Source organism: Macrosteles quadrilineatus, unplaced genomic scaffold (assembly GCF_028750875.1).
Source record: "Macrosteles quadrilineatus isolate MER2022 unplaced genomic scaffold, UCM_ALF_1.0 Scaffold_1__1_contigs__length_201487025, whole genome shotgun sequence".
NCBI lineage: Eukaryota > Metazoa > Arthropoda > Insecta > Hemiptera > Cicadellidae > Macrosteles > Macrosteles quadrilineatus.
This window is the reverse complement of record NW_026542594.1, coordinates 43,888,994-43,916,073: the sequence shown is the minus strand read 5'-3', so window position 1 is coordinate 43,916,073 and position 27,080 is coordinate 43,888,994. Positions and strand designations below refer to the sequence as shown.

Genomic DNA, 27,080 nt, shown 5'->3' with positions numbered 1-27,080 from the left:
GCTTAAAATTAAGCTTTTTAAAATGACACCAAAATCGTCTGCTTTGGTAAAAAGCTATCATTAATTTTGTATATATTTTAAATTATAATTCTCTTAATGAAATAAGTCAAATAAATCTGTGGGATATCCATGTAAATAAAGCACTAAAAACCATAATTGCAAATAAAAATATTATCCAACTAGATCTTAATATTTTTAAAAGTGCCTATTTAATATTGCTTGATTCCGAGCAACAGGTTACCAAGTTACCTTAAGAACACAAACTCGTTTAACAACTAATCATGTTTTTTTTTTTCAAAATGTAATCAAAACAGACAATTTTTTTAGAATATAAATTTGAGCTCATGGTGTTTTTGGACTCTGGTGACATCAAAATAAAAACAAAGAAAAAATAAATTGTTTGTGCGTCTAAGGCTCTATGTTAGCGGCCTACACACTATACGTGCATTGCACACCGTGCCATTTTTTTTATTATACGTTGTTGCCCACACACTTGATCTTTAGTGTAGCCTGCAATGTGCTAAATTACATCGTCAGTTCGTACAAATTAAATGCAGATCACACAAATGCATTGCATGTTTTAAGGATATAATTAATTAATCATTAAAAATAGAAACTAGACAGCACTAAGCCGCCTTAGGTTAGTACAGACCTTGCACCTCGCTGCCGTACAGATATACGCCGTCAGGGCACTTGGTTCACAATACTGTGGTGGAGGATGATGCTCTATTACTATTGTATATTATATAGAGATCAATGACTGCGTCTCGGCTTACTTATCGCATACGGCGCGCGATCCATTGTGTTATAATCTCAATGGTCGTGCCAAAAACAAAATGCCGTCGATTCACTAATAAAAAAGGACTATATGGACAAACCCTGTCAAAAGTGGTTGTACTAGCACGTGGCACGGGACTGCCTATACACTAGCACGTCAGAACGGCGTGCTTTGGCACGGCACGCCAGAAATCAAACTCGTTTTGATTTACACCGTGCCATTGCACACTTGCACGTTTTGTCTGTTTTTGGCACGACGTGCTTGCACGGCGTCACAGAAAACGTACTACTATAACCCAGAATGCCAACCGCATGGTAAAATGCATTAAGTGTTTTGAGAGAGCTTTGCCTGTCAATCCGTAGGCAGCACCACCACCGTTGCTATGCATGGCAACGCTGGTGGCGCTGCCTACGGATTGACAGGCAAAGCTCTCTGAAAATGCTTAATGCTTTTTACCATGCGGTTGGCATTCTGGGTTATAGTAGTACGTTTTCTGTGACGGCGTGCAATGCACATGTAGTGTGTGGGCCACTTTAAATACAATTTGGATATATGTACTTTTTAAATTCTTTACAATCATTAACTGTGCAGGAAACTTAGGTCTGATGTATGAATTGATAACTCCTATTACCTTTGAGACTTCTTTTACATGTACACAATATTGTTTTATTTATTACTTAAGGTTATGTTTAACAAACTAAGAACTAATTTTTTAACTCATCAAATAATCCTTTCAAACCTGATAAAAATTCACTGTTGGCTTTAGTCATGGCTTCAGATTGAGCTTCAATAAGTCTTTCTTCCCACCTCCGTTGCTCCATTTTTTCTTTCTCCTTTTCCAGCCTGTCTTGCTCACGCTCCTTTTCTGCCACTCTAATCATCATCAATTCCCATTCTTTTGTGAAATTCTTCAGAGCATTTGAGTATGTTCCTTCATTCGATTTTCTAAATCTTCCAGGTGGATTACTGACTAATGAAACAAAATTCAATAGTGTTAAATTATTTTTAGATGACAATTTTACACTATTTACATTTTCCATTATATTGAAAGCCTGTATATGTACACTATCTCTGTCCATATCCAGGGATCCCAACGGACACAACGTCAGGAAAAGACAGGGATTTTTTTAAATAAAGGACACACACCTAAACACATTCTGATTCTGATTCTTCTCACATTCCTACAGGTAGAATAAAAACTCATACATCACATATAAAAACCATACAATCTACTTACAGGCAGAAAAGACACCAATATGTATCACATTCATACAGGGAGTAGAAACATCTAAACTTCACACATTGAAGCCACACAACCTACAAAGGTCTCCAAGAAAGAGTCTTATCCAGATAAATACCAAGAAATTTAACATTGTCTACATAGCCATCTAACATATTTTATTTGCGCAGTCTAAGGACAAAAACTATTTTTTTTAGTTTTATCTTTATTTAAGAGGAAGCCATTAGATTAAAACCAGATAGAGGCTTCATTAATCGAGTTTTGAGCTAACTCTTGAAGTTGTTTAAGATCGGGATTAATATTTTAAAAAGTTGTGTCATCTGCATACAAATAAGTTTTACTAGTTATACATTCTGGGAGGTCGTTAATACAAATTAAAAATAACAGAGGACCTATAACAGACCCCTGAGGCATGCCATATTTTATTTTTAATTCTTGGGACCATTCTCCATCAATATTGACTTTTTGTGTTCTATTGTTTAAGTATGATTTGAAAAAAGAAAGTGGAGTTCCGCGATACCGTAATAACTTAATTTCATTATTAGGTCATCATGGTCCACGCAATCAAAAGCATTACTCAGGTCGTAGAAAGTAGCCTGAGCAAGTGACATCCTCTCAAAGACCATTAGTACCTCATTAATCAACTTGTCTATTGCGTCTGATGTACACTTGCCCTTTCTAAATCCAAATTGCAAAACACTTATTCAATATTGTTATGTTCAAAAAAATAATTTAGCTGATCTAAAACCACGATTTCAAACAATTTTGAAATTTGATATTACTGGAATGATTGATATTGGGCGATAACTTTCCGGAGAGTCCTTTTTACCTTTTAGCGAATTTCCCTATAAGGAAGTAGCTATTACCGTAGGTGGCACGGTAAGACTTAGGCCCGGGACCGATTTACTTTTTCATTTTGATGTCCCAGAAGCCAAAAACACCATTCGTTAAAATTTATATATATATGTGTGTGTGTGTATCCGTAAACACGATAACTTGAGTAATTTTTGTCGGATTTTGATGAAATTTGGTTTGAAGGTGTAAGGCGGCATAAACTTGAATGAGTTCGCGAACCAGCATGATCCGACCATGGGAATGGGGTTTATGTGGGGTTTTATGGAGTAAAAATTGGTTTTTCTAATTTTTGACCCTCAAAAAATAAAATTTCCTAATTTCTCTCTGGACCTCCCTAAAGAGCTTGAAAAAATAAATAATTCCCAACAGACAGGAAGAATGAATTAAATTCATTTTCTACAGCCTCTGGGATGCTTGTCAGGTTCCTATTGACTTTGAGTGTGATTGGCTTAGATTTGTTATGTTGTTTTTCGTGTTATTTATAATATTCCACGTCGTTTTTGAGATATTTTCAGAATTGTAATTTTTTTGTTAATACCCTAAGCTTTTGCTGCATTAATCACATTTCTGTATATTTTCTTTTATTTTTTGAAAAAAAAAGTTTAAATTGCTCATTGCTTGTTCTAATTTTCTTTGAAAAAAAATATTTTTTCTTGTGATACAAAAATACCACAAGTAACCCAGTTTTGTTTGATTTTTTTTGTTTGGTTTTCTTTTAAATGGACAAGTGACGTCAAGATGGAAAATTAATGTATTGTTAAAATAATCTAAAGCTTTGTCAACTGATGCAAAACCATCTATAAAATCCCATTTTCCATGGTAAGATCTATATAAATAAAATTACAGTTTTGTCTGTACATTGCTTAGAATCATGCAGTTTTTGGTTATTTTTACGTTTCATAGCCTAAGAAAGCCGAAACGAGTCTTATCTCAATTTCTGTCTGTATATCTGTTTGTCTGTCCATTCTGTGACTCCGTCTGTGACGCCAAATTGTCATTTTACGCGGCCTACTCCTAGAAAAATAGAGCACCGATCAAGGTTCTAATCATTTTTCTGTATTTACTGGATTGGTGAGAGTGTCTTGGGCTATAAAAACATGGCCTCGCTTCTTTGAAAACAAAAACACGAACCATCAAAAACTCAATTTTGTTTGATTTTTGTCCAATTTTCTCCCAATGTTTCCTATTACATTTTATGAAATAACGATCAGCTGTTTGGATTAGTTCTCACTTCTAGCTTTCACTGATATGTTTACATTAAAAGTTGTTTACAAATACCGCAACCATTTCCGATCAAGTTTCGTTAGTACATCCAAACCAAGTGAGATTAGAAACGTTGTGCCTTACTTAACCTGTTTAATTAATCGCAAGTGCAACGAGTGTTCTTGAGTTTTTATAACCGGGGAAAATACCGTGAATCAGTGTGGGATTAGTGCTGGGAAACTTACATTTTTTTAATCGTCGTCACCAATGCTTACAAAAAGGTTTCCGCACTCATTTATGGCCCTTCAAGGACAGTTAGTTGTGTAAAGTGCAAAGTAAAAAATCACAACTGCAGTGGGTGATCGTGGATGTTGCTGCGATCTTGGAAGAACTTTCTGATTTCACTGTGATCGTAACAGAGGTTTAACTTACAGATGTAGCTAAATTCGCTTTTCCAAAGTGTCATTTTTTTGTTTCTACTTACTTACATTTCGACAACGATATCGGTACATTTTTTCTACTTAGGAAGTAAAACTACAAACGTCCAAAACCCCATTCGTGAGTTTTTTGTCACATTTCCTCCGAATGTTTGCTAGATATATGTATCGATTATCGAATAGAGATTACGTAATATTTTATAAAAAACCTTTGTTTGGATAAAGGTGGTTTCTTCAAACTGTCATTAATATGTTAACATTGTTAATTACAAATAATGCTATTAATGGGAAATAACTTTGATTTTTGAAAACTTAAAAAAAAATTAAACCAAGTGGGATTATAATAACTACGGTACTGCACCACATCAAGTGAAAGTTTTTTTGAGAAAACCATAGGGAGTTTTTAAAGCTTTACGTTGTTAACATACATGTTACATGTTTTGTGACCTGTGTATTTATTTATTTATATATTTGCCAACGGATTAACACAAATAATACAGGTTGATCACATGGACAGTTTGAATTGTTCTTAAGTACTATAGTTCTTTTCATAAATGTAAACGTTGGTTTTTGGTACTGCTACTTTTCCTTAGAACCAGTGGTAGCAGTAAGAATCATTTTTACATACAAACACATCACTATTTACAACTATAGTTATCGTTAGTGCTGCACCTTATTTAAAAATAAGGCCATTTCTTATTAAATTGAATTGATGTCTTACTGTATAATTTTAGCGTTTTCTGTCTGGACTCCAAAATGTTAGTTTATGCTATGAAATTAGTGCTGTGAATTAGTGAAAGATTTTTTTAGCAAACCATCATGAATTTTTAAAGCTTGGCGTTGTCAACGTATAAATGTTTTGTGGACTATGTATTTATTGACTTATTTATATATTAGTAGTGAGGTTGAGGTAGTATGTTAACTACTTTTAACCAGTGTGAAAAGTAACTTTCAATTACAGGCCTACCTGAGGGCTATGCCTCATATATCTATAAAACTGTCAGATATTGTATTTGCGAAGGTTTATATGTATTCCTATACAGTAGTAGTTTTGGCAGCATATCTGGAAAAATGCACACTAAATATGCAAACCAACTCCTGTTCTGAATATAAGGTTTCAACTTACTACAAGATTCCCGTACGTAGAACGGGCAAACACCTAGTTTCTTTATAAAAGGGAAATATTGCTTGGAGAAAAGTATCTTTTTGTACTTGTGGATAAGGGATCTAGTTCTGGCAAGCAACCTCCTATCACAGTTTCTTGTGCAAAGTGATCAGATATAGCTGTGTCAACCACTGTGACAAGGCTGTTGCGCACGTTAGTGACAACATTATCAATGGCGGTTTTGGGTGTAGCTGTGACCCGAGTAGGAGAGTTCACTGACCATTGAAGTGAATGAGGATGTCCTGAAACTGTTTGGTTACATAGTCACTTAAACTAAGAATGTCTATATTAAAATCACCAGTGGTTACTCACTGTTTTCCCTTGGACATTAACTTATGTAAAAGATTATCAAATTGTTAAAAGAATACATTTACCTGACTATTAGGGGATCTATAAATACCTATTACTACAATATTACCTATTTCGCTAAGATTAGTTTCAATTTCACTAATTTCAAAATGTAAATCAAGGGCAGAATTATTCATGAAAAAAGGTTTGTACTTAAGGCCATTTTTAACAAAAACTTATACACCTCCTCCCTTGTGATTTTTTCGTTGAAATGACTCAGCTAGCTCATAATCTATTGTCAAAAATTCTAAGTTGTTGTCAGTAAAACTTTTATGTTTGAAGTAAATACCTAAATTGATAGGTAAATTTGTTTAATAAAATAGAACTGAACTTATTCATGAGTCAAAAAACTAGAAACAAAAACAATAACAAAAACAAGTTAAAAGTCAGCTGCAATTTAAATAATGTTCAAAACATATCACTTCTTTCCACCAAGTTTAGGCTTCTTCAATAAGCCTCCTCTTTGGCCTGAAGGTCCTTGTTGGTCTTAGCAGCTGAGGAGGTACATTCGGGTGTGGTATAGCTTCTGCAGGGAATGTTCTAAATCGTAGCTGAGGAGTGACATTCGGATGTTGTGAAGCTACTGCAGGGAATGTTCTAGGGCTAGGAAATACAGCTGGTGATCCATAGTTTTCTGAATTCCGAACATGTACTTCTGGATTTCGTAATTGGCAATCTGAAGAAGACAGTAGCTGTGGTAGTTGTTTAATGGAGGGGTCGTCTTCCTCTTCCGATTCATTGTCTTGGTAGCATTTCCGAATTAGACTTGTATGTCTTTTAGTGTGTCCATTAGAATCAATCAACCATGTGTTCCTACCTAACTGTCTAAGTATGGTTCCTATTTTCCATTTTACTTTCCCTTCAACAAAAGTACGAATGTACACTTCACTCCCAATAGAAAAGCCTTTGGTTTTATTATATCGCAGCACTTCAGAAGGTTTATCTCTTGTGAAGGTTTGATCAAATCTAATTTAGTTCGCAGATTACGACCAAAGAACAAAAATGCAGGTATTTGTCAAGTCGCAGTGTGAGCTGTAGCTCGATAGCAAAATAAAAATGGCCTCAAGTTGTCTGTGAACAAGCTAGGCTCTTTATTGTACTGTTATTTGTTCAGAGCTCTTTTAAAGGTGACTACATTTTTCTCCACTTGTCCATTTGAACTTGGGTGAGCTACTGGAGTCGTAATATGTTTGATATTATTACGCAAGCAGAAATCTTTAAAACCTTGCGAGGTAAATGAAGTTCTGTTGTCTGAGACGACTGTTCTAGGTATTCCATATTTACACAACAAATTCTTGAGCGCTTCTACTGTCTTTTCTGTTGTAATAGAGGACATAGGTACTATTTCTGGCCATTTCGAGAAAGCATCAATCACTAAGAGAACATTTGTCTGTAAAATGGTCCAGCAAAATCTAAATGGATTTGACTCCAAGGTTCACTTTCTTTAGGCCAGTTGACTAGATGTGTTTTACTTGGTAATTTTTTTGCAAACAAGTTACATTCACGGCAACGGTGACAAGTCTGTTCAATTAGAGCATCCATACCTGGCCACCACAAATGACCCCCGAGCCTCAGACTTCATTCTGACCATGCCATTGTGAGATTCAAGCAAGTAGTCCATGATATAAGTTCGGGAATAACAGTTCTTATTCCCCACAGAAGACAGTTATTATGTAGAGTCAGTGCATCTTTCTTAGAAAAGTAAGGCCTCTAGTTCTCATCTGGACACTTATTAGGCCAACCAACTTTTACATAGTGAACCTTCTTAATCTTCAAAACAGGGTCCTTAACAGTCTCCTTAGCGATTTCAGTACAAGTAATAGGGATCTCGGACTGCACTTCTGTTTGAATTGTCGCTAATATTGTATGGTGTCCCTCATTATTGGAATCAAAAGAATTAGGTTGAAATGACGGTAATCTACTCAAACCATCGACTTGACCAAAATTTTTTGTAGATATGTATTAAATGTCATATGTATCTATCTATATATTAATAGGCAAGCATGTTTCTTTAAAACCTTTTTTCTCAGCTCGTGTGCATCGCAGGGGAAATCTACGCATACTGTTAGAAAGATATTTGCCTGTAGATGTGCAGAATCCCTTTATAAATTAAAATAGGCTAAAAAATAAGCACAAAAAACTAATTTGAAAACTTCATTAACATGGACCAACTGGGTTGCCATGACAGTGACAAAATAACAACAAAATGTAAACAGAAAATCAAAACAAATGGAAGGAATCCCAATCACATGTTTTATTTACAGTGTGGTGAGAAAATAGAGAAGTCTGTACATTAATTATTTTTGGTCGAGTTTCGACCACAGGACGACCACTAGTAGTTATAGTTAGACAGTATCAGTGCCCAACGCTGAAGTCTATTGGCAGTTGTGGTAGGATCCAAAAATTGTAAGCAAGGGTCTGTGGTCGGTCTCTAAAATGAAGTGTTTTCCCAGTAGATATGGGCGAAACTTCTTTATCGCGAAAATGATGGCCAGCCCTTCTCTTTCTATTTGAGAATAGTTCGCTTCATTGGAAGTCAATGTTTTCGAAGCATATGCAATAGGCTTTTCAGAGTTGTCAGGAAATCTATGAAAAATTGCAGCACCGATTCCTACAGCTGATGAATCTGCAGCAAGAATGATGGGTAACTCTGGATTGTAATGTGTTAGTATAGGTGCATTCATTAATAAGGCTTTTAATTTGTTGAAACTGCGTTTACATTGGTCACTCCACAACCAATCTACTCCTTTCTTCCGCAGTTGATTTAAAGGATAACAAACTTTAGAAAATTCTGGTATGAATTTGGAGTAGTATGTAATCATCCCTAAAAATGCCTCCAATTCTTTCACATTTGATGGCATATCGACAATGCCTTGAACTTTAGAATCCGAAACTTTTAAGCCATTTTTAGTTATTACAAACCCAAGATATGTCACTGTTTCTTGCAAAAACTTGCATTTATCTTTGTTCAATTGGAATCCAAACTCTTTAATTTTATTGAAAGTATTCTCTAGATTTGTGTAGTGTTCTTATCATTGTGCCCTGTAACAATTATATCATCTAGATAGTTTGCTACGCCTGGCAACCCATTCAACATGTTGTACATAACTTTAGAAAATATAGCTGGAGTGGATGCGATTCCAAAACAAAGTCGCTTGTATCTGTAAAGTCCTTTGATGGTATTAATCACTAGTAATAGTAAGTCTTGCGAATCTCTATCTACTGGTATTGACAAGTAGGCATCAGATGAATCAATGACTGAGAATTTTTCCCCTCCATTCAAATTAGCAAATATTTCCTCAGGTGTAGGTAGAGGAAACTTCTGAATCTTTAAAGCCTGATTCAATCCTGTTAAAAAATCTGCACAAATTCTTATTTGACCAGAAGGTTTTTTAACAACTACACAAGGTGCGGCCCAATCAGAATAGTCAATTGGTTCTATCAGATCAGCTTCTACAAGCCTGTCGATTTCCTCGCACACTTTGTCCTTTATTGCAAATGGAACTGGCCTTGCCTTTTTGTAAATAGGAGAAGCGTCTTCCTTTAAAATTAAGTGTGCCGTGAATTTTGTACAATGGCCACTTTTGTTACAAAAGAGTTCCTTATTATAATCAATTAATTTACTTAAGCTCATTCTTGGATGTGAAATTGGAAACTCTGACCTTGAAATGTCATCAACTTCCTTGGAAACCCATAAAGAATCACTTTTTTATGAATTAATTGGAGATTCGTTGATTTTAAGCTCCTCGATCCAGTCTCTACCTAAAAGATCCCGAGTGCCAGCAACGTACAGCCTTAGCTCTCTTTTAGTTTTCCTGAATGCCACTTTAACTGTTTGTTCACCAATCAAGTTTATATACAATGGCCACTATAAGATGTCAGTTTTGTATTTGAATGTAACAAAGGAAATTTTCCCAATCTTTCCCAAGTTTGTTGACATATAACAGAAACACAACTTCCTGTATCTAGTTGCATAGTAATTAAAATACTATTGATACAGATAGAAACCCAAATTGGAGAAAATACACTCACATTATGACACTGAAGACCAAGAGAAAAAATAGCTTCATTTGTCAACTTAGGTGAACAATCAAGTATGTTAGAGTCGATAAAGGTTCTAGAATCTCTTCCTTTTTCATTGTCAGTGAAGTTTACTGGTTCGTTGTACTTTTTTTTCCATCCCCACCAATTTTTTTGTTTTGGAAATCTGTTCTCCTTTTAATTTTGCAAACTTTTGCCAAGTGACCTTTTGTATCACAATTATTAGCCTACATATTGCATTTCTAAATCTACATCGTTTCCTAAAATGGTTACCACCACAAGAATAGCATAAATAGTTTGAATTTGTAATTAGAACCTCTCCATTGATTTCATTATCGGAATATGATATCAGATTTTTCTTTGCTGAAGTTGTAAAAACTGAACTTAATGTTCTAGCAAATTCAAGTACAGTATTGAAATCTGTGTAATCTTTCTGAAGTAAATTAGCTCTAATAGAATCTTCATTTATACCCATTATGAAGGATGTAATGAGAGCATCTTGATAAAAGTCACCAGGGAAATCACAACCGCTGGCTAATTCTTTTAAGTTATTTCCAAAAGTGAACAAGGATTCAACACCTTGCTTCAGTGAAAAGAATTTTACTCTTTCGGTAACTTAAAACTTTACTGACTTGAAATGCTTTACCAAAAGTTCATAAAGTTGTTCATAAGTGAATTCACTAATTTCTTTTGGCTTGCACATAGTTACCAATGTTTTAAGAATTGTACTATCCAGGCAGTCAATGAATAAACATCTTTTAATATCATCATTTGTAATGTTGCCCAAACATAAATTTGCCTTGAATTTAATATTCCAAACATCAATGTCACATGAATTAGGGTTAAATTTTTCACATCTAAGTTGACTTACCAACATAGGATTATTAAGAGTTGCTGGTAATGTATCTTCAGACATTATAATGAATTAGACTGTGAAATTGATAACTAAAAAATAAACTATCTTGCACTCTAAGTTTTCCATAAAATCATCCTCTTCGCCAGTTTTATGTTTGAAGTAAATACCTAAATTGATAGGTAAATTTGTTTAATAAAATAGAACTAAACTTATTCATGAGTCAAAAAACTAGAAACAAAAACAATAGCAAAAACAAGTTAAAAGTCAGCTGCAATTTAAATAATGTTCAAAACATATCAAAAACCATGTTTGGAAACTATAAAAATTGAAGGCTCATTTGTCGGTAAATGTAATTCATATTTCTTATTGGAAGTAATTTTTGCATTTTGGTGCAAGATCTTACATTCTAATTTGGACTTGATGTGGTTGCGTGCCCCTGGGGTGTAAGACATGTTCCCTGAAGTGTACCATGTACTTGTTTGATGTCTGTAGTCTGTGTATTGTAGTATCAACGTTTAGGTTACTGAGATTGTATCTTAGGCTTACATTATTACAATTTCCTGTGACTTTTGAAATTTAGTTTTATCAGGATCTTAAATAATTGATAATAATTGTAGTTGGTTCAAATATCTCAAACAGTTGCCAAATGACCATCCCTTTTAAAGTTTGAGCATTTTAAGGTTTGTTTACTACATTTGTTGGCTCTGTGGTCGGAATCCTCTTACTTGAAGCACCGTCCAATGAGGGATCGGAAATTATCGTATTTGTTTATACTACGGCTAGTGGAGGATGAGTTGACATTTATTTTGTGCAAATTGGATAATTTAATGTGTAAAATATAACAAAATTATAAAGTAATGAAAAAATTTTTAAAAATAATATTTTTAAAGTAAACTTTATTCAATCAAACTTCAAGATTAATCCAGACACAAAATGACAATATAATATAGTTCAATTGATTCCCTATGTAGAAATATCACAAGTTGTTTACTTTTATAAGTAATAACATAGGTAAAAACATTCTTAGGCCTTACAGCAGCTCATTTTGGGAGATACCCTACCTGAGAGTAGGCCTAGAACTTCCCTCATTGTTTGAAGACAAACCAACATCCTCAATCCAATCATCACTAATTTGAAAATCAAAATTTGCTTCATCACCACTAGGCCTACTTTCATCGTCATTTGTAACCAACGGTAATAAATCGGTGTACTGTTATACCGATTTTGTCTTACTGACTGACAAGTTCATCCTCACTGCTCAGGAAACGATCAATTTCAGAAGTACTAGAATTATCTCCTTATAATTATACTACTTATAATTGTCTATAAATTACTTCATACAATAAAAACTGTTGGAAATATCGTCTAAAATAACAACTCGTCTAGTGGATCAAAAATCAAGTTAATTTAATCGTAAAACAGATAGAATTAAAACCTAGATTTTTGTATACATCTTCCTTCATCAAAATTAGGGGTGTGCGAGTACTCAAACCTTCAAGCTTTTTAGTCGAGCTTTTCATTATTCGGCTCGGCTCGAGGCATTTTGAAAAAGATCGAAGTTCGAGCAGAGCTTTTAATACTAAGTCAAAACTAAAATAACACTTAATTTGTGTCGCAATTGAAAACGCAGTTACCACAATTCTAAGTTGTTCATGCATTTGAGGTTTGATAAGCACGAACCTAGGCTCAGTCAAGACGCATTGATTATCGATCGTAATTTTTGAGGAGATACGAAAGCCTAACTACCACTATAAGGTTGTCTTTCTAACACAGCTATTTGTATCGCAATCTACAACGCAGTGCAAGTGCGTGATTGGCTAGTCGCTATGACGACACACGGTTGCCGTGACAACCTACAGTGAGCGGCACTGAGCACTGCGCCTTGTGTGGGAGGGGAGAAAGCAGTTGAAAGGAAAATAGGAAGGAAGAGAGAATGACGTATTGCATCCAATGACGACTAAACAAAGTCTATGAGTCATGGTCCCTCTCAGACGCCATGCTGTCTACAAATAGAATAAAATAATTTGTTGGTTTTATACAGCAACTTCATTGTTAGTTCTGTCCAGTGCACTCTAGAGGTCGTGTTTTGTTTAAAATTTGTTTCTTGTTATTTCAAAAATTTAAAAACTTGTTTAACAAAATACAGTCTAATCAAAAAAGTTGTTGACGATCCCGGAGAAAATTTAACATATGACGGATTTATCAGACATGTCAGAACTTCTGCATAGCAAATTTAACCACTACTTAACGAGTCTTTCCCTCGATATAACACACACCCTACATTATTGTTTTTGAAAAATCACAGTTCCAGGGTGTCCACGCAATAGGAATTCCGTGCATTGTACGGAAATTTTACGGTGGCTTGAATTTTCCAGGAATTCTGTCAGAGATACGGGAACTTTGGTTTTTGACGCTATTGCATAACGCAAAGGAGGAACTATTACATCGGCAACGATATTATTCTATCTTATAAGAATAACTACGCTCAAAAGATAAAAGATTGTATAATACGTTTATATTTAATTCGGGTGGCAGAAACATGACAACGACAGTTTGAATTGTAACTTAACCTAGAAAATGTGAGTTTATAAAGAAAGGCCAAATAGGCTATACCGGGCTACAGTGAAATGTGTTTTATTTTAAATTAAGTGTTTATTGTGGGATTTTATTTCGAGATAATAGGCCTACTATGTTTTTGTTTGATATTTTCAGTCTGTCAGAGACAAGTGACTTGATCATTTTTATAAATGTACTGAGTGAAGAGGATAGCCCTAGTACCCATAACCTTCAAACTTAAGACAGATGAAGTGCTTATCTAAGTGATTATTTTTAAATACCTAATTACATATTGATGTTTTTAACTTGTGATACAATATGTAGTTTGATATTAGTTTTCTGTTTTATAAATACATTTATTTTTATAAATTCTGTTTCTTATTTGAATTGAAATTATTCTTAAAGTTACCTTATTAAGTTAGTTAGTTAGGTTGATTATCATGTTAGTGAGGAGGAATTACAGGCAAGAAAAAATAAAACACACAAGAACAAGTGATGTGTAGGCCTAAATAATTTAATGCTGCAGCGAACAAGTAGTCTAGGCCAAATTTTTGATTAGGCCTAAGGTACTAATAATTAGTAACCATATAACTTAGAAAATTTGGTATAAGTACTTAAACTACCTATTTAGGCCTAGTCAGGGTTTAGGCTAGGATGAAATTTGTTTCAGCAAAATGCTGCAAACTCTCTGCAAAGACAAAAACTAAGTTAACTGTAGAAAAAATATTATTCAATAACTTAAGCATTTAAAACAAAAAATTCCAGTAGGCTAATATTATATTTGTTTGAACATTACATCTTTCAATTTTATTTGTAGAAAATTTGCCATAGGCCTAGCCTGCAAAACAATGTAAACTTAGCATTTTTAAGTTGTGAATAGCAAGATGCTAAAAATACTACCGCAGCTTAAACCCAGGGCCTAGGCCTACTTAACGCGCAACTACTCGACTCGATACTCGAGTTTTTACTCAAATACTCGACTCGACTCGACTCGAATTGAAAAATCACTACTCGCCCACCCCTATTATAGTCTTACCATAGACTTACCAAAACAAGTAAACTTTAAACCTACATCCCATTGTAAACTTTGAAGCTCGTTTTTTGTGTCTAGTTCATGTCCTGTGACACTGATCACTAGTGTCGACAAAATTGTGTTTCTATTATTTTATAGTCAACTTCATGATTTTTGTTCTTTACTGTTTGGTTATATAACTAGGGGACGTGTTATTAGTTGTGATTAGAACCTTTTATTTGGTTAAAAGAGGTTTTACATGACTGAAAACAAGAAACAATTGTAAACAAAACACAACCAACCTCTAAAGACAGTGCACCGGACAGAACTAACAATAAAACTGTCTTCAGCTGATCCATAAGGATGAGAAATGTTCTAATATAATTGAGTAGGCTATGTTTTATATGTGGTTTTCTTGCTTAAATAGTAGCTTATTGGTATGCAAAAAGATAATACTGTACATTTAATTTGGATCATTTACATGTTATGAAATATCTATTTTCGTAGACCGCCATTTGTTTCTTTCATTCGAATAAATACCATTTTGTGAACTTCTGCAAATAAAATTATTGAGTTCGTATTTTATATACTGGGCTTGTAACCTTAATGAATCATTAAATTGAATCATAAATCATGATAAAATTTACACGTTAAACGTAATTACAGAAATACATTGTAGCGGTAATGTATTTTTAAATAGAGCTATTGAATTTAAATAAATATTGATCAATACATTAATAAAGTGGTAGGCCACAATAACACAATAGTGGTAGACAACTTGTAAATTTCTTTTATCGTAGGCTATTAGTGTAGAACCCAGGTCATCCTCTTAACTTTATTTAACTAATACAGTATTAATTTTATGGTATCTTTAAGTTGCTTTCACAAATAAATTACAAAAAATTAATAAAATTCAGTCTAAGGGTAAAATCAAACTGGACAAGGAGACAATAAATATGAAAAACCAAATGCTTGATCTTTATGTAGAAACCAAGGACTTAGACTCTAACCACCACCTTCGACAAAAATACTTGCAGATTAAACGCACTTACAGAAATAAAATAAGGCAACAAAAATCAGATATGACTCATGATAGAATAAACCAATCAGATAATAGAAATAAAGCCATCTTGGATACTATTAAAGAAAATCTTCCAAACAAAAGTAGTAATGCAAAAGAAATCAATCTTCATAATGAAAAGGGGGACATAATTAAAGACCCACAACAAGTTGCTAATGTCTTTAATAATTTTTTTACATCAGTTAGTATGCCATCAGATAAGAAAGACAAGCCAAATCATATAAAGCCTATTCCTGATTCCCTTTTTCTTAAGCCAACAAACAAGACCGAAGTAGAAAAGATCATAAAAGAGATGAAAAATAAACGGTCGGCTGGAACAGATGAATTGTCACCAAACCTGTTAAGAGAAGTTGCAGACCTCGTATCTAACCCTCTAGCTAACTTAATCAATGCCTCCTATGAATGTGCCCAGTTCCCAGATGCCCTGAAAACGTCCATTATTAAGCCACTCCATAAAAAAGGAGATCGCCACCTCTGCGACAACTACAGACCTATAGCCATAACATCATCTATATCTAAGGTATTTGAAAAGATAATACTACTAAGACTATTAGAATTTTTTACAAAAAATAATATTATTTCAGAGAAGCAATTTGGGTTCACAAAAAAGAAAACCACCACAGACGCAATGACTGACCTTATCTCAAATTTAGTAAATTCATTGGATGCAGGGGAACATACAATGGGCTTTTTTTCGATCTGAGCAAAGCCTTTGATATGGTGGATCACGCATTGCTTCTTGATAAGCTTTCTTGTCTTGGATTGCGAGGGCTGGCACTGCAATGGTTTAAGTAATTCATTACATGACGGAAGCAGTTTGTGATGGGGGTGGATGACTTAGGATATCTGAATACCTACCGCTCACCCCATTGCGAGTCTGCTCGTGGCGTGCCTCAGGGGTCAGTCCTCGGTCCGGTGTTGTTCCTTGTCTTTGTGAATGATCTTCCATCAATTGTAAATTCTGGAAACATTTGTCTGTTTGCTGATGACACGTCGCTCTCGGTTTCTGATCAAAATTTCGATGAACTCGAAATAAAGGCCTTTTTGCAAGCGAGCTCCATGATGCAGTGGTTCGAGGACAACTCATTGAGTCTAAATGCCAGAAAAACTGAATTTGTAAATTTTTCTATAAGTTCAGCTGGGAAAAACAAAAACAATTTCCTTTTGAATGATGTTGAGCGAGGCAACTGATCAGGTTAAGTTCTTGGGATTGGTGCTTGATAAAAACCTGCGCTTTCATTCCCATATTGACACTGTGTGTAGAAGGATTTCTTCGGGAATCTTTCTTCTCCGCCAACTTTCTAAGTTTGCAAAATGTGATGTTCTAATTACAGCATATTATGGAGTGATTTTCCCGCACCTGATATACGCAGTGCCGGTGTGGGGGTGTGAGTGTGGGAAAACGTCTTTCCTTTTCCGACTCCAGAAGAGGGCAGTTAGGGCAGTCTTTGGTTTGAAAAGAAGAACATCTTGCAGGCAATACTTTATTTCATCACAAATTTTAACATTTCCCTCAATATACATTTTGGAAACTTTGATTCTCATTAAAAAAAACTTACACCAATACCAATCTTCACTTACACATTCCTATTCACTACGTAACAATTCTCATCTTAAATTACCATCTCATTCAACTACATTTTTCAAGAGACACTTTCATTACAATGGCATTAAACTTTTTAATCTCCTCCCTCCCTCCCTTCAGCTGGAGTCGGACTTGAACAGCTTTAAAAAGCAAATAAAAAAAATACTCTTGGCCAAGGGTTACTACAGTGTTCGAGATTGTGTCGCTGATGGGTTTAGTTGGTTAGTTTTTTTTGTTGTTGTAAGAAGTAATTGATATTGTCTTATTGAAGCAACATTGTCTATTGTTTATTTTAATTTTAGTTCTATTATTTGACATGACCAATGCAAATTTTGTATTTGTTATTTTGGTTCAATAAATGAGTTATGAATTATGAGTTAAACCAAAGCATTGTAGGCCTATTAGTAAATAGTTGCCAAATTCTAAAATGTGTTGAATTTTTTAGTATTAATGTTACATGTTTTAAAACAGTTTTTAGATTTCTACACCTAAGCACCACTAGTAAATAATAGGAGAAGATATAATATTCATACAATAAAACGTGACAGGGTTATTTTAATTCATGTATTAATTAAATGTGCAGTATTATCTTTTTGCATACCAATAAGCTACTATTTAAGCAAGAAAACCACATATAAAACATAGCCTACTCAATTATATTAGAACATTTCTCATCCTTATGGATCAGCTGAAGACAGTTTTATTGTTAGTTCTGTCCGGTGCACTGTCTTTAGAGGTTGGTTGTGTTTTGTTTACAATTGTTTCTTGTTTTCAGTCATGTAAAACCTCTTTTAACCAAATAAAAGGTTCTAATCACAACTAATAACACGTCCCCTAGTTATATAACCAAACAGTAAAGAACAAAAATCATGAAGTTGACTATAAAATAATAGAAACACAATTTTGTCGACACTAGTGATCAGTGTCACAGGACATGAACTAGACACAAAAAACGAGCTTCAAAGTTTACAATGGGATGTAGGTTTAAAGTTTACTTGTTTTGGTAAGTCTATGGTAAGACTATAATAGGGGTGGGCGAGTAGTGATTTTTCAATTCGAGTCGAGTCGAGTCGAGTATTTGAGTAAAAACTCGAGTATCGAGTCGAGTAGTTGCGCGTTAAGTAGGCCTAGGCCCTGGGTTTAAGCTGCGGTAGTATTTTTAGCATCTTGCTATTCACAACTTAAAAATGCTAAGTTTACATTGTTTTGCAGGCTAGGCCTATGGCAAATTTTCTACAAATAAAATTGAAAGATGTAATGTTCAAACAAATATAATATTAGCCTACTGGAATTTTTTGTTTTAAATGCTTAAGTTATTGAATAATATTTTTTCTACAGTTAACTTAGTTTTTGTCTTTGCAGAGAGTTTGCAGCATTTTGCTGAAACAAATTTCATCCTAGCCTAAACCCTGACTAGGCCTAAATAGGTAGTTTAAGTACTTATACCAAATTTTCTAAGTTATATGGTTACTAATTATTAGTACCTTAGGCCTAATCAAAAATTTGGCCTAGACTACTTGTTCGCTGCAGCATTAAATTATTTAGGCCTACACATCACTTGTTCTTGTGTGTTTTATTTTTTCTTGCCTGTAATTCCTCCTCACTAACATGATAATCAACCTAACTAACTAACTTAATAAGGTAACTTTAAGAATAATTTCAATTCAAATAAGAAACAGAATTTATAAAAATAAATGTATTTATAAAACAGAAAACTAATATCAAACTACATATTGTATCACAAGTTAAAAACATCAATATGTAATTAGGTATTTAAAAATAATCACTTAGATAAGCACTTCATCTGTCTTAAGTTTGAAGGTTATGGGTACTAGGGCTATCCTCTTCACTCAGTACATTTATAAAAATGATCAAGTCACTTGTCTCTGACAGACTGAAAATATCAAACAAAAACATAGTAGGCCTATTATCTCGAAATAAAATCCCACATTAAACACTTAATTTAAAATAAAACACATTTCATTGTAGCCCGGTATAGCCTATTTGGCCTTTCTTTATATGCTATTCCTTGTTCTGACAAAAGGCTCAAGGAAATCAAAGAAGCTCAGGATCCTGATGAGGAATGCGGAAGAATTAAATCCTGGATTGTGAATAACAATTGGAATAAAAATTCGGTGTATTGGAAGTACAGGACTGATCTAAACATCAGTAAAGGATTCCTCCTTTTAGGCACAAGACTGTTTATTCCAAAATCGTTGAGAAAGGAAATACTGAGTAAAATACATGAAGGTCACATGGGAATTGTCAAATGTCGAAGGCGAGTGTATGAATCGGTGTGGTGGCCTGGCTGCTCAACAGATATTGCTACACTTGTAACAAATTGTCCAGTTTGCTTGGAGCAAAGAAGTAACAAATCATAACCTTTACTGTTGACTGAACTACCAAAAAATCCCGGGGAGTCTTTAGGTATTGACCTTTTGAAATGTAACGCGAAATGGTATTTAGTTGTGCAAGACTACTATTCTAGATTTCTTGAACTGGTTTATGTGGATGCATTGACTACTGGAGATGTGGTTGGAGAAGCTCCGATCAACATTACCGTCAATAAATAACTTCAGACAGGTAACAAGGGAAAGATTGCAAAAGTTTAAAGAGAAGGATTTTTCAATCAAGGAAAGAAATAAGAGAAACTACGATGTAAGGAAAGGTGTAAGAGATCTCTCACAGCTTGATCAAAATGACAAAGTTTGGATTCCAGATTTAAAACGTTATGGACATGTTGAGAATAAATCAAATCATCCTTGGTCCTACCTGATAAATACACAGGCAGGGAAGATCAGAAGGAACAGGAGACATATAATAGCTGTGCATAGGCCTATTGAAAATGGTGAAAATAGATTTGAACACCAATACCAAGAAGACCAAGGAACTGAAACTGATGCTGGACATAATTACAATAGCAATGAAAATGACAGACCTAAAAGAAGTGTAAAACCACCTCTTAGATACAGTGATTCAGATTTTTATAAATAAACTAAAAAAAAAGAGAAAAGAGAAGATGTGCTGTTTGGTATTTTTATAATTGTTATCATATGTTGCATATTTGATGTTTGTTTTTATTGTATTGTTGTTTTGAGCTTGAGGACTTACTTTTGGGATCTTGGCTAATAAAGTATCTATGTTTAACTGTGGTGTGAGTTTTACCTTTCACTTCACAATTTGTATACATCAATGGTTATAGAATCTTTCTCATTTCCTATAATCAATGGCAAAATCACAGAATAATAAACTACCCTGGTAGTTCTATAGAATATTTTTATATTCAACCAGCTGTTAGTCAAAACAAATTATATTGCACTAAAACAAATTTAAAATTTTAAAGACTGCTTTTAAAATAAATTAGAACATCTAGCATTTTACCATGTATATTTAAATAGTCTGTCATCCTCTTGGCAAATAAATGAGCGTATCAATTAGTATAGCATTACACATAGTATAAATAAGTCAACCCTATGCATGTCATTATTATCCAAGTGCTGATTTTGTGTCACACACGCTTAATGCTTACAGCTGTTATGTTAAGCAAATGGTATTGTACCAAAAGCTAGTGTAAAATGTTAGAGTCAACTGCTAGACTTTTTAAAATTTTAAACTTATTTTCTAAAAAACTGAAATTCTAAACTAAAATTATGGCTTCAAAATTCCCTAGTTTTTAAAAATATCTTTCTTTCAACACAAAAATCATGAAAATCCATCAAGTGGTTGATTCATAATCGTGAAATAAAAAAAACCTGTCACGTTTTAATATATATGATTACATCTTTAACAAAAAAAACAACAAAGTAAACAACACAACGCTGATATTGAAATAAGGTTAGCCAGCTGTGGAGCAAAACAATCACAAATCAAGCTGACAACATAACCAATGTTTGGATACAATCAGGTTAGCCAACATCTAAAACTGAAAATTTGTGGTTGTGTCGTGAATAAGACACGCCAACACTATCTGTTGGATTGACAGAATGTTGTCAAATACAGACTACGTAACCAGGGTGATTCGGTGCTCAGTCCAGCCACCACGTAACCAGCACAAGAGTCGGCGCGAATGGGTTAATGACTACTTATTTTAAAAAACTTTTGTTACAATTTTTACTGCCAAATGTTTTTGCCACCCTCTTTCTTAACTCACTGCCACTTGGTTTTTTTTTTTTTTTGCTTATTTCATAGAAAATGTGTGTGATATTACAATGCAAAATAAAACTCATTGAACGTAGATAAAATCATAAGCAAAAATACGACAGTAACTTAATTCAATTGATAACATGTTTCTCACCCATTTGACAAAGGGAACTGATATTGCTGAGTAATGAAAAAAATACATTACAAAATTAATTAGCCAACAAATAAAGATAAGGCGGAAAAAGTAGTGACATAATAATGTGCAAGCAGTGGCAGTGATGAGTCATGAGTGGGAACCGAAGTGAAGGAGGATTCTACTGTCACGCAATTTCAGATATTTTCCAAATATTGTCTGTTGCTTGTGTTCCCAACAAAAAAATCTTGCCCCCTGGGCCCCCTATTTGTAACCACAGTATTGATTGTGTGATCATTTTAGAAAGTTTGTACCAAAATAGTTGAGCCAAAAATAGGTCAATCCATTTCAAGTGGTCCAGAGGGGGTTGCTTCAAGATTTTTAATTTTTTTTATATTTTTATCCTTGAAAGTATATATTATTAGAAGTACAAAAATACAATTATTTTATTTTTCTACTGTATGGCGGCCATTTTTATGTTACTCTAACGGCCGTTTTCAGCGATTTCAGAGCTCTGCGTAAAATTAAATCTATGGTTCTACTAATCCTAGAACATTAAAATAAAAACCAATCTCTTCAGAAAGATCTGAACTTTAATATGGTAATATATTGATGGACTTAAAACTAAATATATAGGTCTAATTACCTGTTTAAAGTTTAACGCAACGATGTTACGAATACTGATTTTAAACAATTTATTTTTATATAAAGGCAATTGACTATGTGTTTGTCATGTTTTTATCTGATAGTTATAGGTGTGTACTCCAAATTCTCAGTTTCAAGTTGTGGACTTGCATAGGCTTTTAAACAAAAATTGTCAAAATGTTAAAATTTTCAAAATTTCAAAAGTTTGATGCTTAATATCTTTGTTGGGCATGAAAATAAAAATTTCAAATATGGCTCAGATATAGTACTAAGTAAGACTATTATGCTGTAATAATTTTATTTTAAAAGTATTGAATTCCTTTAAGGGTTTGTTTTAACAAAAGTTAAACATATCCTTAGCATTCAAAATTTGGTTGTCAACAAAGATATTAAGCATCAAACTTTTGAAATTTTGAAAATTTTAACATTTTGAAAATTTTTATTTAAAGCCCTATGCAAGTCCACAACTTGAAACTGAGAATTTGGAGTACACACCTATAACTATCAGATAAAAACATGACAAACACATAGTCAATTGCCTTTATATAAAAATAAATTGTTTAAAATCAGTATTCGTAACATCGTTGCGTTAAACTTTAAACAGGTAATTAGACCTATATATTTAGTTTTAAGTCCATCAATATATTACCATATTAAAGTTCAGATCTTTCTGAAGAGATTGGTTTTTATTTTAATGTTCTAGGATTAGTAGAACCAGAGATATTTAATTTTACGCAGAGCTCTGAAATCGCTGAAAACGGCCGTTCGAGTAACAAAAAAATGGCCGCCATACAGAAGAAAAATAAAATAAAAAAATTGTATTTTTGTACTTCTAATAATATATACTTTCAAGGATAAAAATATGAAAAAAATTAAAAATCTTGAAGCAACCATTTAATTTATTTCTGGACCACTTGATATGGATTGACCCACAACTGTGCCCTGCCCACCTAATAGACTGAAAGAGGGAGGCTAATAGTGTGGTCGACTGGTTCCCCCTCACCCTGGGATATTGTACACTACACTATTTAAACATATTCTGTGATTGACTACCGGATACTTACACATTCTTCTTTTCTTTATGTTTTTTGGTGGAGAGGTCTCCTCAGCAGTCTCAGATTCCATGTCTTGTGTAAACTCCATCTGACTCAGGTCTGACTGAGGTTCTTGCACCTCTATCATGTACTCTTGCACCATCTCCTCGTGGCCAATTGTTTCTGAGATTAAATAATAAATTTATTTTAACAGCCCAATACAGTCACTACCAAATATCCCAAACCTTCATATACAAAGAAGTGTGATGTCTGAAAGGAACATGTCCAACACATTTTAAATCATAGCTATCACAGGGGGGAGACAATCACAATAACTAGGGGTCATTCCATGTGAAATCAACAAGGCACTCAAACTTAAACATCTATGGTTTGATTATGTTGCATAAAAGAAATATTTTCCTTAATCCAAATAATTTTTTTTAAATTTATCTTAGATAGTTGTTTTAATCTAAATATGTATTTTAATGTGGTAAAAATTAGTGGTTTTAAAGTTTGTGCCGATCTAAAATATTCTCTAAGATGAGTTCTATTTGCCCTATCAAGTCGTACAATGGTTCATTTTAAAGAGAATTTAAATAGATATAATCTTAACAAACTAAACCTACTTTAATAAATAATTCTTTTTTTCAAAAATTTCAAAAATATTTTTTGTTAGTCCTAAGTGGTTTTTTTGTTAGTTTTTAATCTTATCTTACTAATATTATAAATACGAAAGTTTGTGTGTTTGTTTGAAGTTCAATCACGCATTAATTAACTACTGGACGGATTCGGCTGAAATTTGGCATGATAATAGCTCACATTCCCGATAAACGTATAGAGTAGGCATAATCTTATCTCAAAAACCCTTTCGGGCTCCACCCCAGTGGCTCTGTAGTTCCCCATGTTAACCTTATGAGTATTCATATTTAAAGGGAATTAAACAATTAGTCAGCTGTTTCAGCTAAAAAAGTTGGTTCTATGATATGCAAAAGCATTAAAAAAGTTATAAGATTTGTCAACAGGGTTCACCACTATTATTTTTAGCGAATTTCCCATATAGGGAATAAGCTATTGCCGTAGTACTCATGGTAAGACCTGGACCCAGGACCGATTTACTTTTTTGTTTTGAGGTCCCTAGAGACCAAAAACACCATCTGTTCAAATTCTTATATTTATATATATATATATATATATATATATATATTTATGTAGGCCTATATATATGTGTGTCCGTCAGCACTATAACTCGAGCAAAAATGATCCGATTTTGATGAAATTTGGTATAAACGTGTAAACCTGCATTTATTCGAACGAGTTCGCAAACCAGCATGATCAGACTATGGAAACGAGGGTTTATGGGGGGTTTTATAGGGTAAAATTAGGTTTTTCTCATTTTTGGCCAAACACAAAATTTCACAATTTCTTTTTAACACATTTTGTAGAACTTAAAAAAAACAATTTGTATATTGAAGCATTATTATGCGCTTAATGGTTACGGAGAAAATTCCAAAAAAATTTAAATTAAAAATTCCCATGTTATTCTTATGGAGAATAAGTCAACTGTTGTAGTTTGCTTGTTTATGAACATATTTTGATCGACTTTGGAAAATACATTCATTTCTTACTAAACTATTAACATGTAAAAAACACACTTTTACCCTCCCTGTTGCAGCAAACCTAAGTAGGCCTACTCATTAAACTAATCTATCTATATATTAATACTAGCTGTTTGGCCCGCTCTTCGTTCGGGCAATAAAAAAAATATTTAGCAATACAGGTGTAAAAACTTTGTGTAGATTCTTGTACAATCTCGTGTATGGATTTATTTCTGTCAAAATTGCTCCCATTTCCTACAAATCGTCTGATCTAACTCATTAGAGTGGCTCATTTATGTTGGAGCTCGTTCGCTACGTTAACTCGCCTCCAGGTTGAATTTTGTTCGCTACACGCTCACTCACCTTTTGGTTGCAAATTAGCTGTTGTCATAAATTAAAAAAATAGTAGTGCTGCACCCTGTTGGTTAATCTTGTAACCTTTTAATGCTATTGAACATCACAGAATCAAATTGTTTAGTTGAACCAGCTGTTAAGATTCTTTAATTCCATTTAAATATACAGTAATTACTCATAAGGTTAACATGGGGAACTACAGAGCCACTGGGGCGGAGCCCGGAAGGACTTTTGATATAAGAATATGCCTAAATGTTAATCAGGAATGTGAGCTATCATCATGCTAAATTTCGGGAGCGTTTCATAAACTCCAAATTTCACAAACTCCAACGCTTAAAATATTAAATGAACAGCGCGTTTCATAATGTCCAAATTTCATAAGCTCCAAAACTATAATATTCAAATAATCACTGTTTCACAATGTCCAAGTTTCACAAACTCCAACGTTTAAATATTAAATAAACAGAGCGGTTCATAACCTCCAAATTTCATAAGCTCCAAATCTATAACATTCAAATAATCACTGTCTCACAATGTCCAAGTTTCACAAACTCCAACGTTTTGATACCAAATAAACAGAGTGGTTCATAATGTCCAAATTTCATAACCTCCAACGGTACAGTCTGGGCCAGAAGTCTCTCTAGTGGTTGCCACAGTCAGATAGCAGGCACATCAATAGTCCATCTGCAGCGACTTCTGGCAGAGACTGTACCGTTGGAGCTTATGAAACTTGGAGGTTATGAACCGCTCTGTTTATTTGATGATTAAACGTTGGAGTTTGTGAAATTTGGACATTGTGAATCAGTGATTATTTAAAAGTTATAGTTTTGGAGTTTATGAAATTTGGAGGTTATAAAACTCACTGTTTATTTAATATATTAACGTTGGAGTTTGTGAAATTTGGACATTGTGAAACGGTGCTTATTTGAAAGTTATAGTTTTGGAGTTTATGAAGTTTGGACATTATGAAACGCACTGTTTATTTAATATTTTAGACGTTGGAGTTTGTGAAATTTGGACATTATGAACCTCACCCTAAATTTCAGCCTAATCCGTGCCGTAGTTTATGCGTGATTGAGCAACACACATACATACAAACTCACGAACTTTCAGATTTATAATATTAGTAGGATTAGGCAAGCATGTTTCTTTGGAACCTTTTTTCTCAGCTCATGTGCATCGCAGGTAAAATCTACTCACACTGTTAGAAAGATGTTTTCCTGTAGATGCGCAGAATCCCTTTAAAAATTAAAATAGGCTCAAAAATAAGCACAAAAAATGAATTTGAAATTAAAAAAAAATTAACATGGGCTTTATGGGTTGCCATGTTGGTGATGAAAATAACAACAAAATATAAACATAAAATCAAAGCAAATGGAAGAAATAGGGAATAAATGTGATATTTTTAAGGAGACATTTTAGTGTAAATCCAATCAGGCTTATGGAAATTCACTAGTCAGGTTTGCTGCGGCGGGGGTATTTTATTTATAAAACATCAAATTTGAACCAACCAACAAAAAACCGTGATACGCAATGAGAACTGTCAAAGTTGGATTGTTTACACTAATGTTTATGTTTTTAATCACATGAATAATTTGTGATATTTTGTGAATCTTTAATAATTTATTTTTCTCTTAATTGTTTAACTGAAGTGGTAGAACATAATGGCTATGGTAGATGTGTAATACTATAGTAAATTTAAAGGAAATTTTATCAAACTGTGTCCTCTCCCATTGTAATAATAATAATAATAATCTCTTTATTGCTTTTTGACAATTGTACATTGTATAGCAAACGTCAGTCAATACAAAAAATGCAACAAATAAGATAAAATATAATATGTAGCTGTGTAAACTAAGGTCGGAAATTGGGTAGGTATTTTTTTATAAAATCTGTATATATATGCTATGTAAAAACAGTAAATGAATAAACTTTTAATTAATAACAGTAAATAAACTCCTATCAAAAGAAATAACAGTAATTATTTTAATAAACATTGACTAAAATCTAACTAAACCCCTG

General features: G+C 33.6%; 1 protein-coding gene across 3 annotated transcripts in view; it reads right to left on the bottom strand.

Moving 5' to 3' along the window:
* Positions 1 to 1,215: 1,215 nt before the first annotated feature.
* The window catches only part of LOC128983113 (uncharacterized), a 39,620-nt gene continuing 13,755 nt past the window's right edge, over positions 1,216 to 27,080 (bottom strand). For 2 of the 3 annotated variants that reach the window (XM_054402278.1, XM_054402279.1), the window contains 3 exons: positions 23,140 to 23,292; positions 16,431 to 16,664; positions 1,216 to 1,748 (listed from right to left, as the gene is read on the bottom strand). In XM_054402278.1, the coding sequence (XP_054258253.1) occupies positions 1,483 to 1,748; positions 16,431 to 16,664; positions 23,140 to 23,292 (653 nt within the window). In that variant the 3' untranslated portion in view covers positions 1,216 to 1,482. The remainder of the gene's footprint in view (positions 1,749 to 16,430; positions 16,665 to 23,139; positions 23,293 to 27,080) is intronic. The other variant, XM_054402280.1, reaches the window with a different exon arrangement.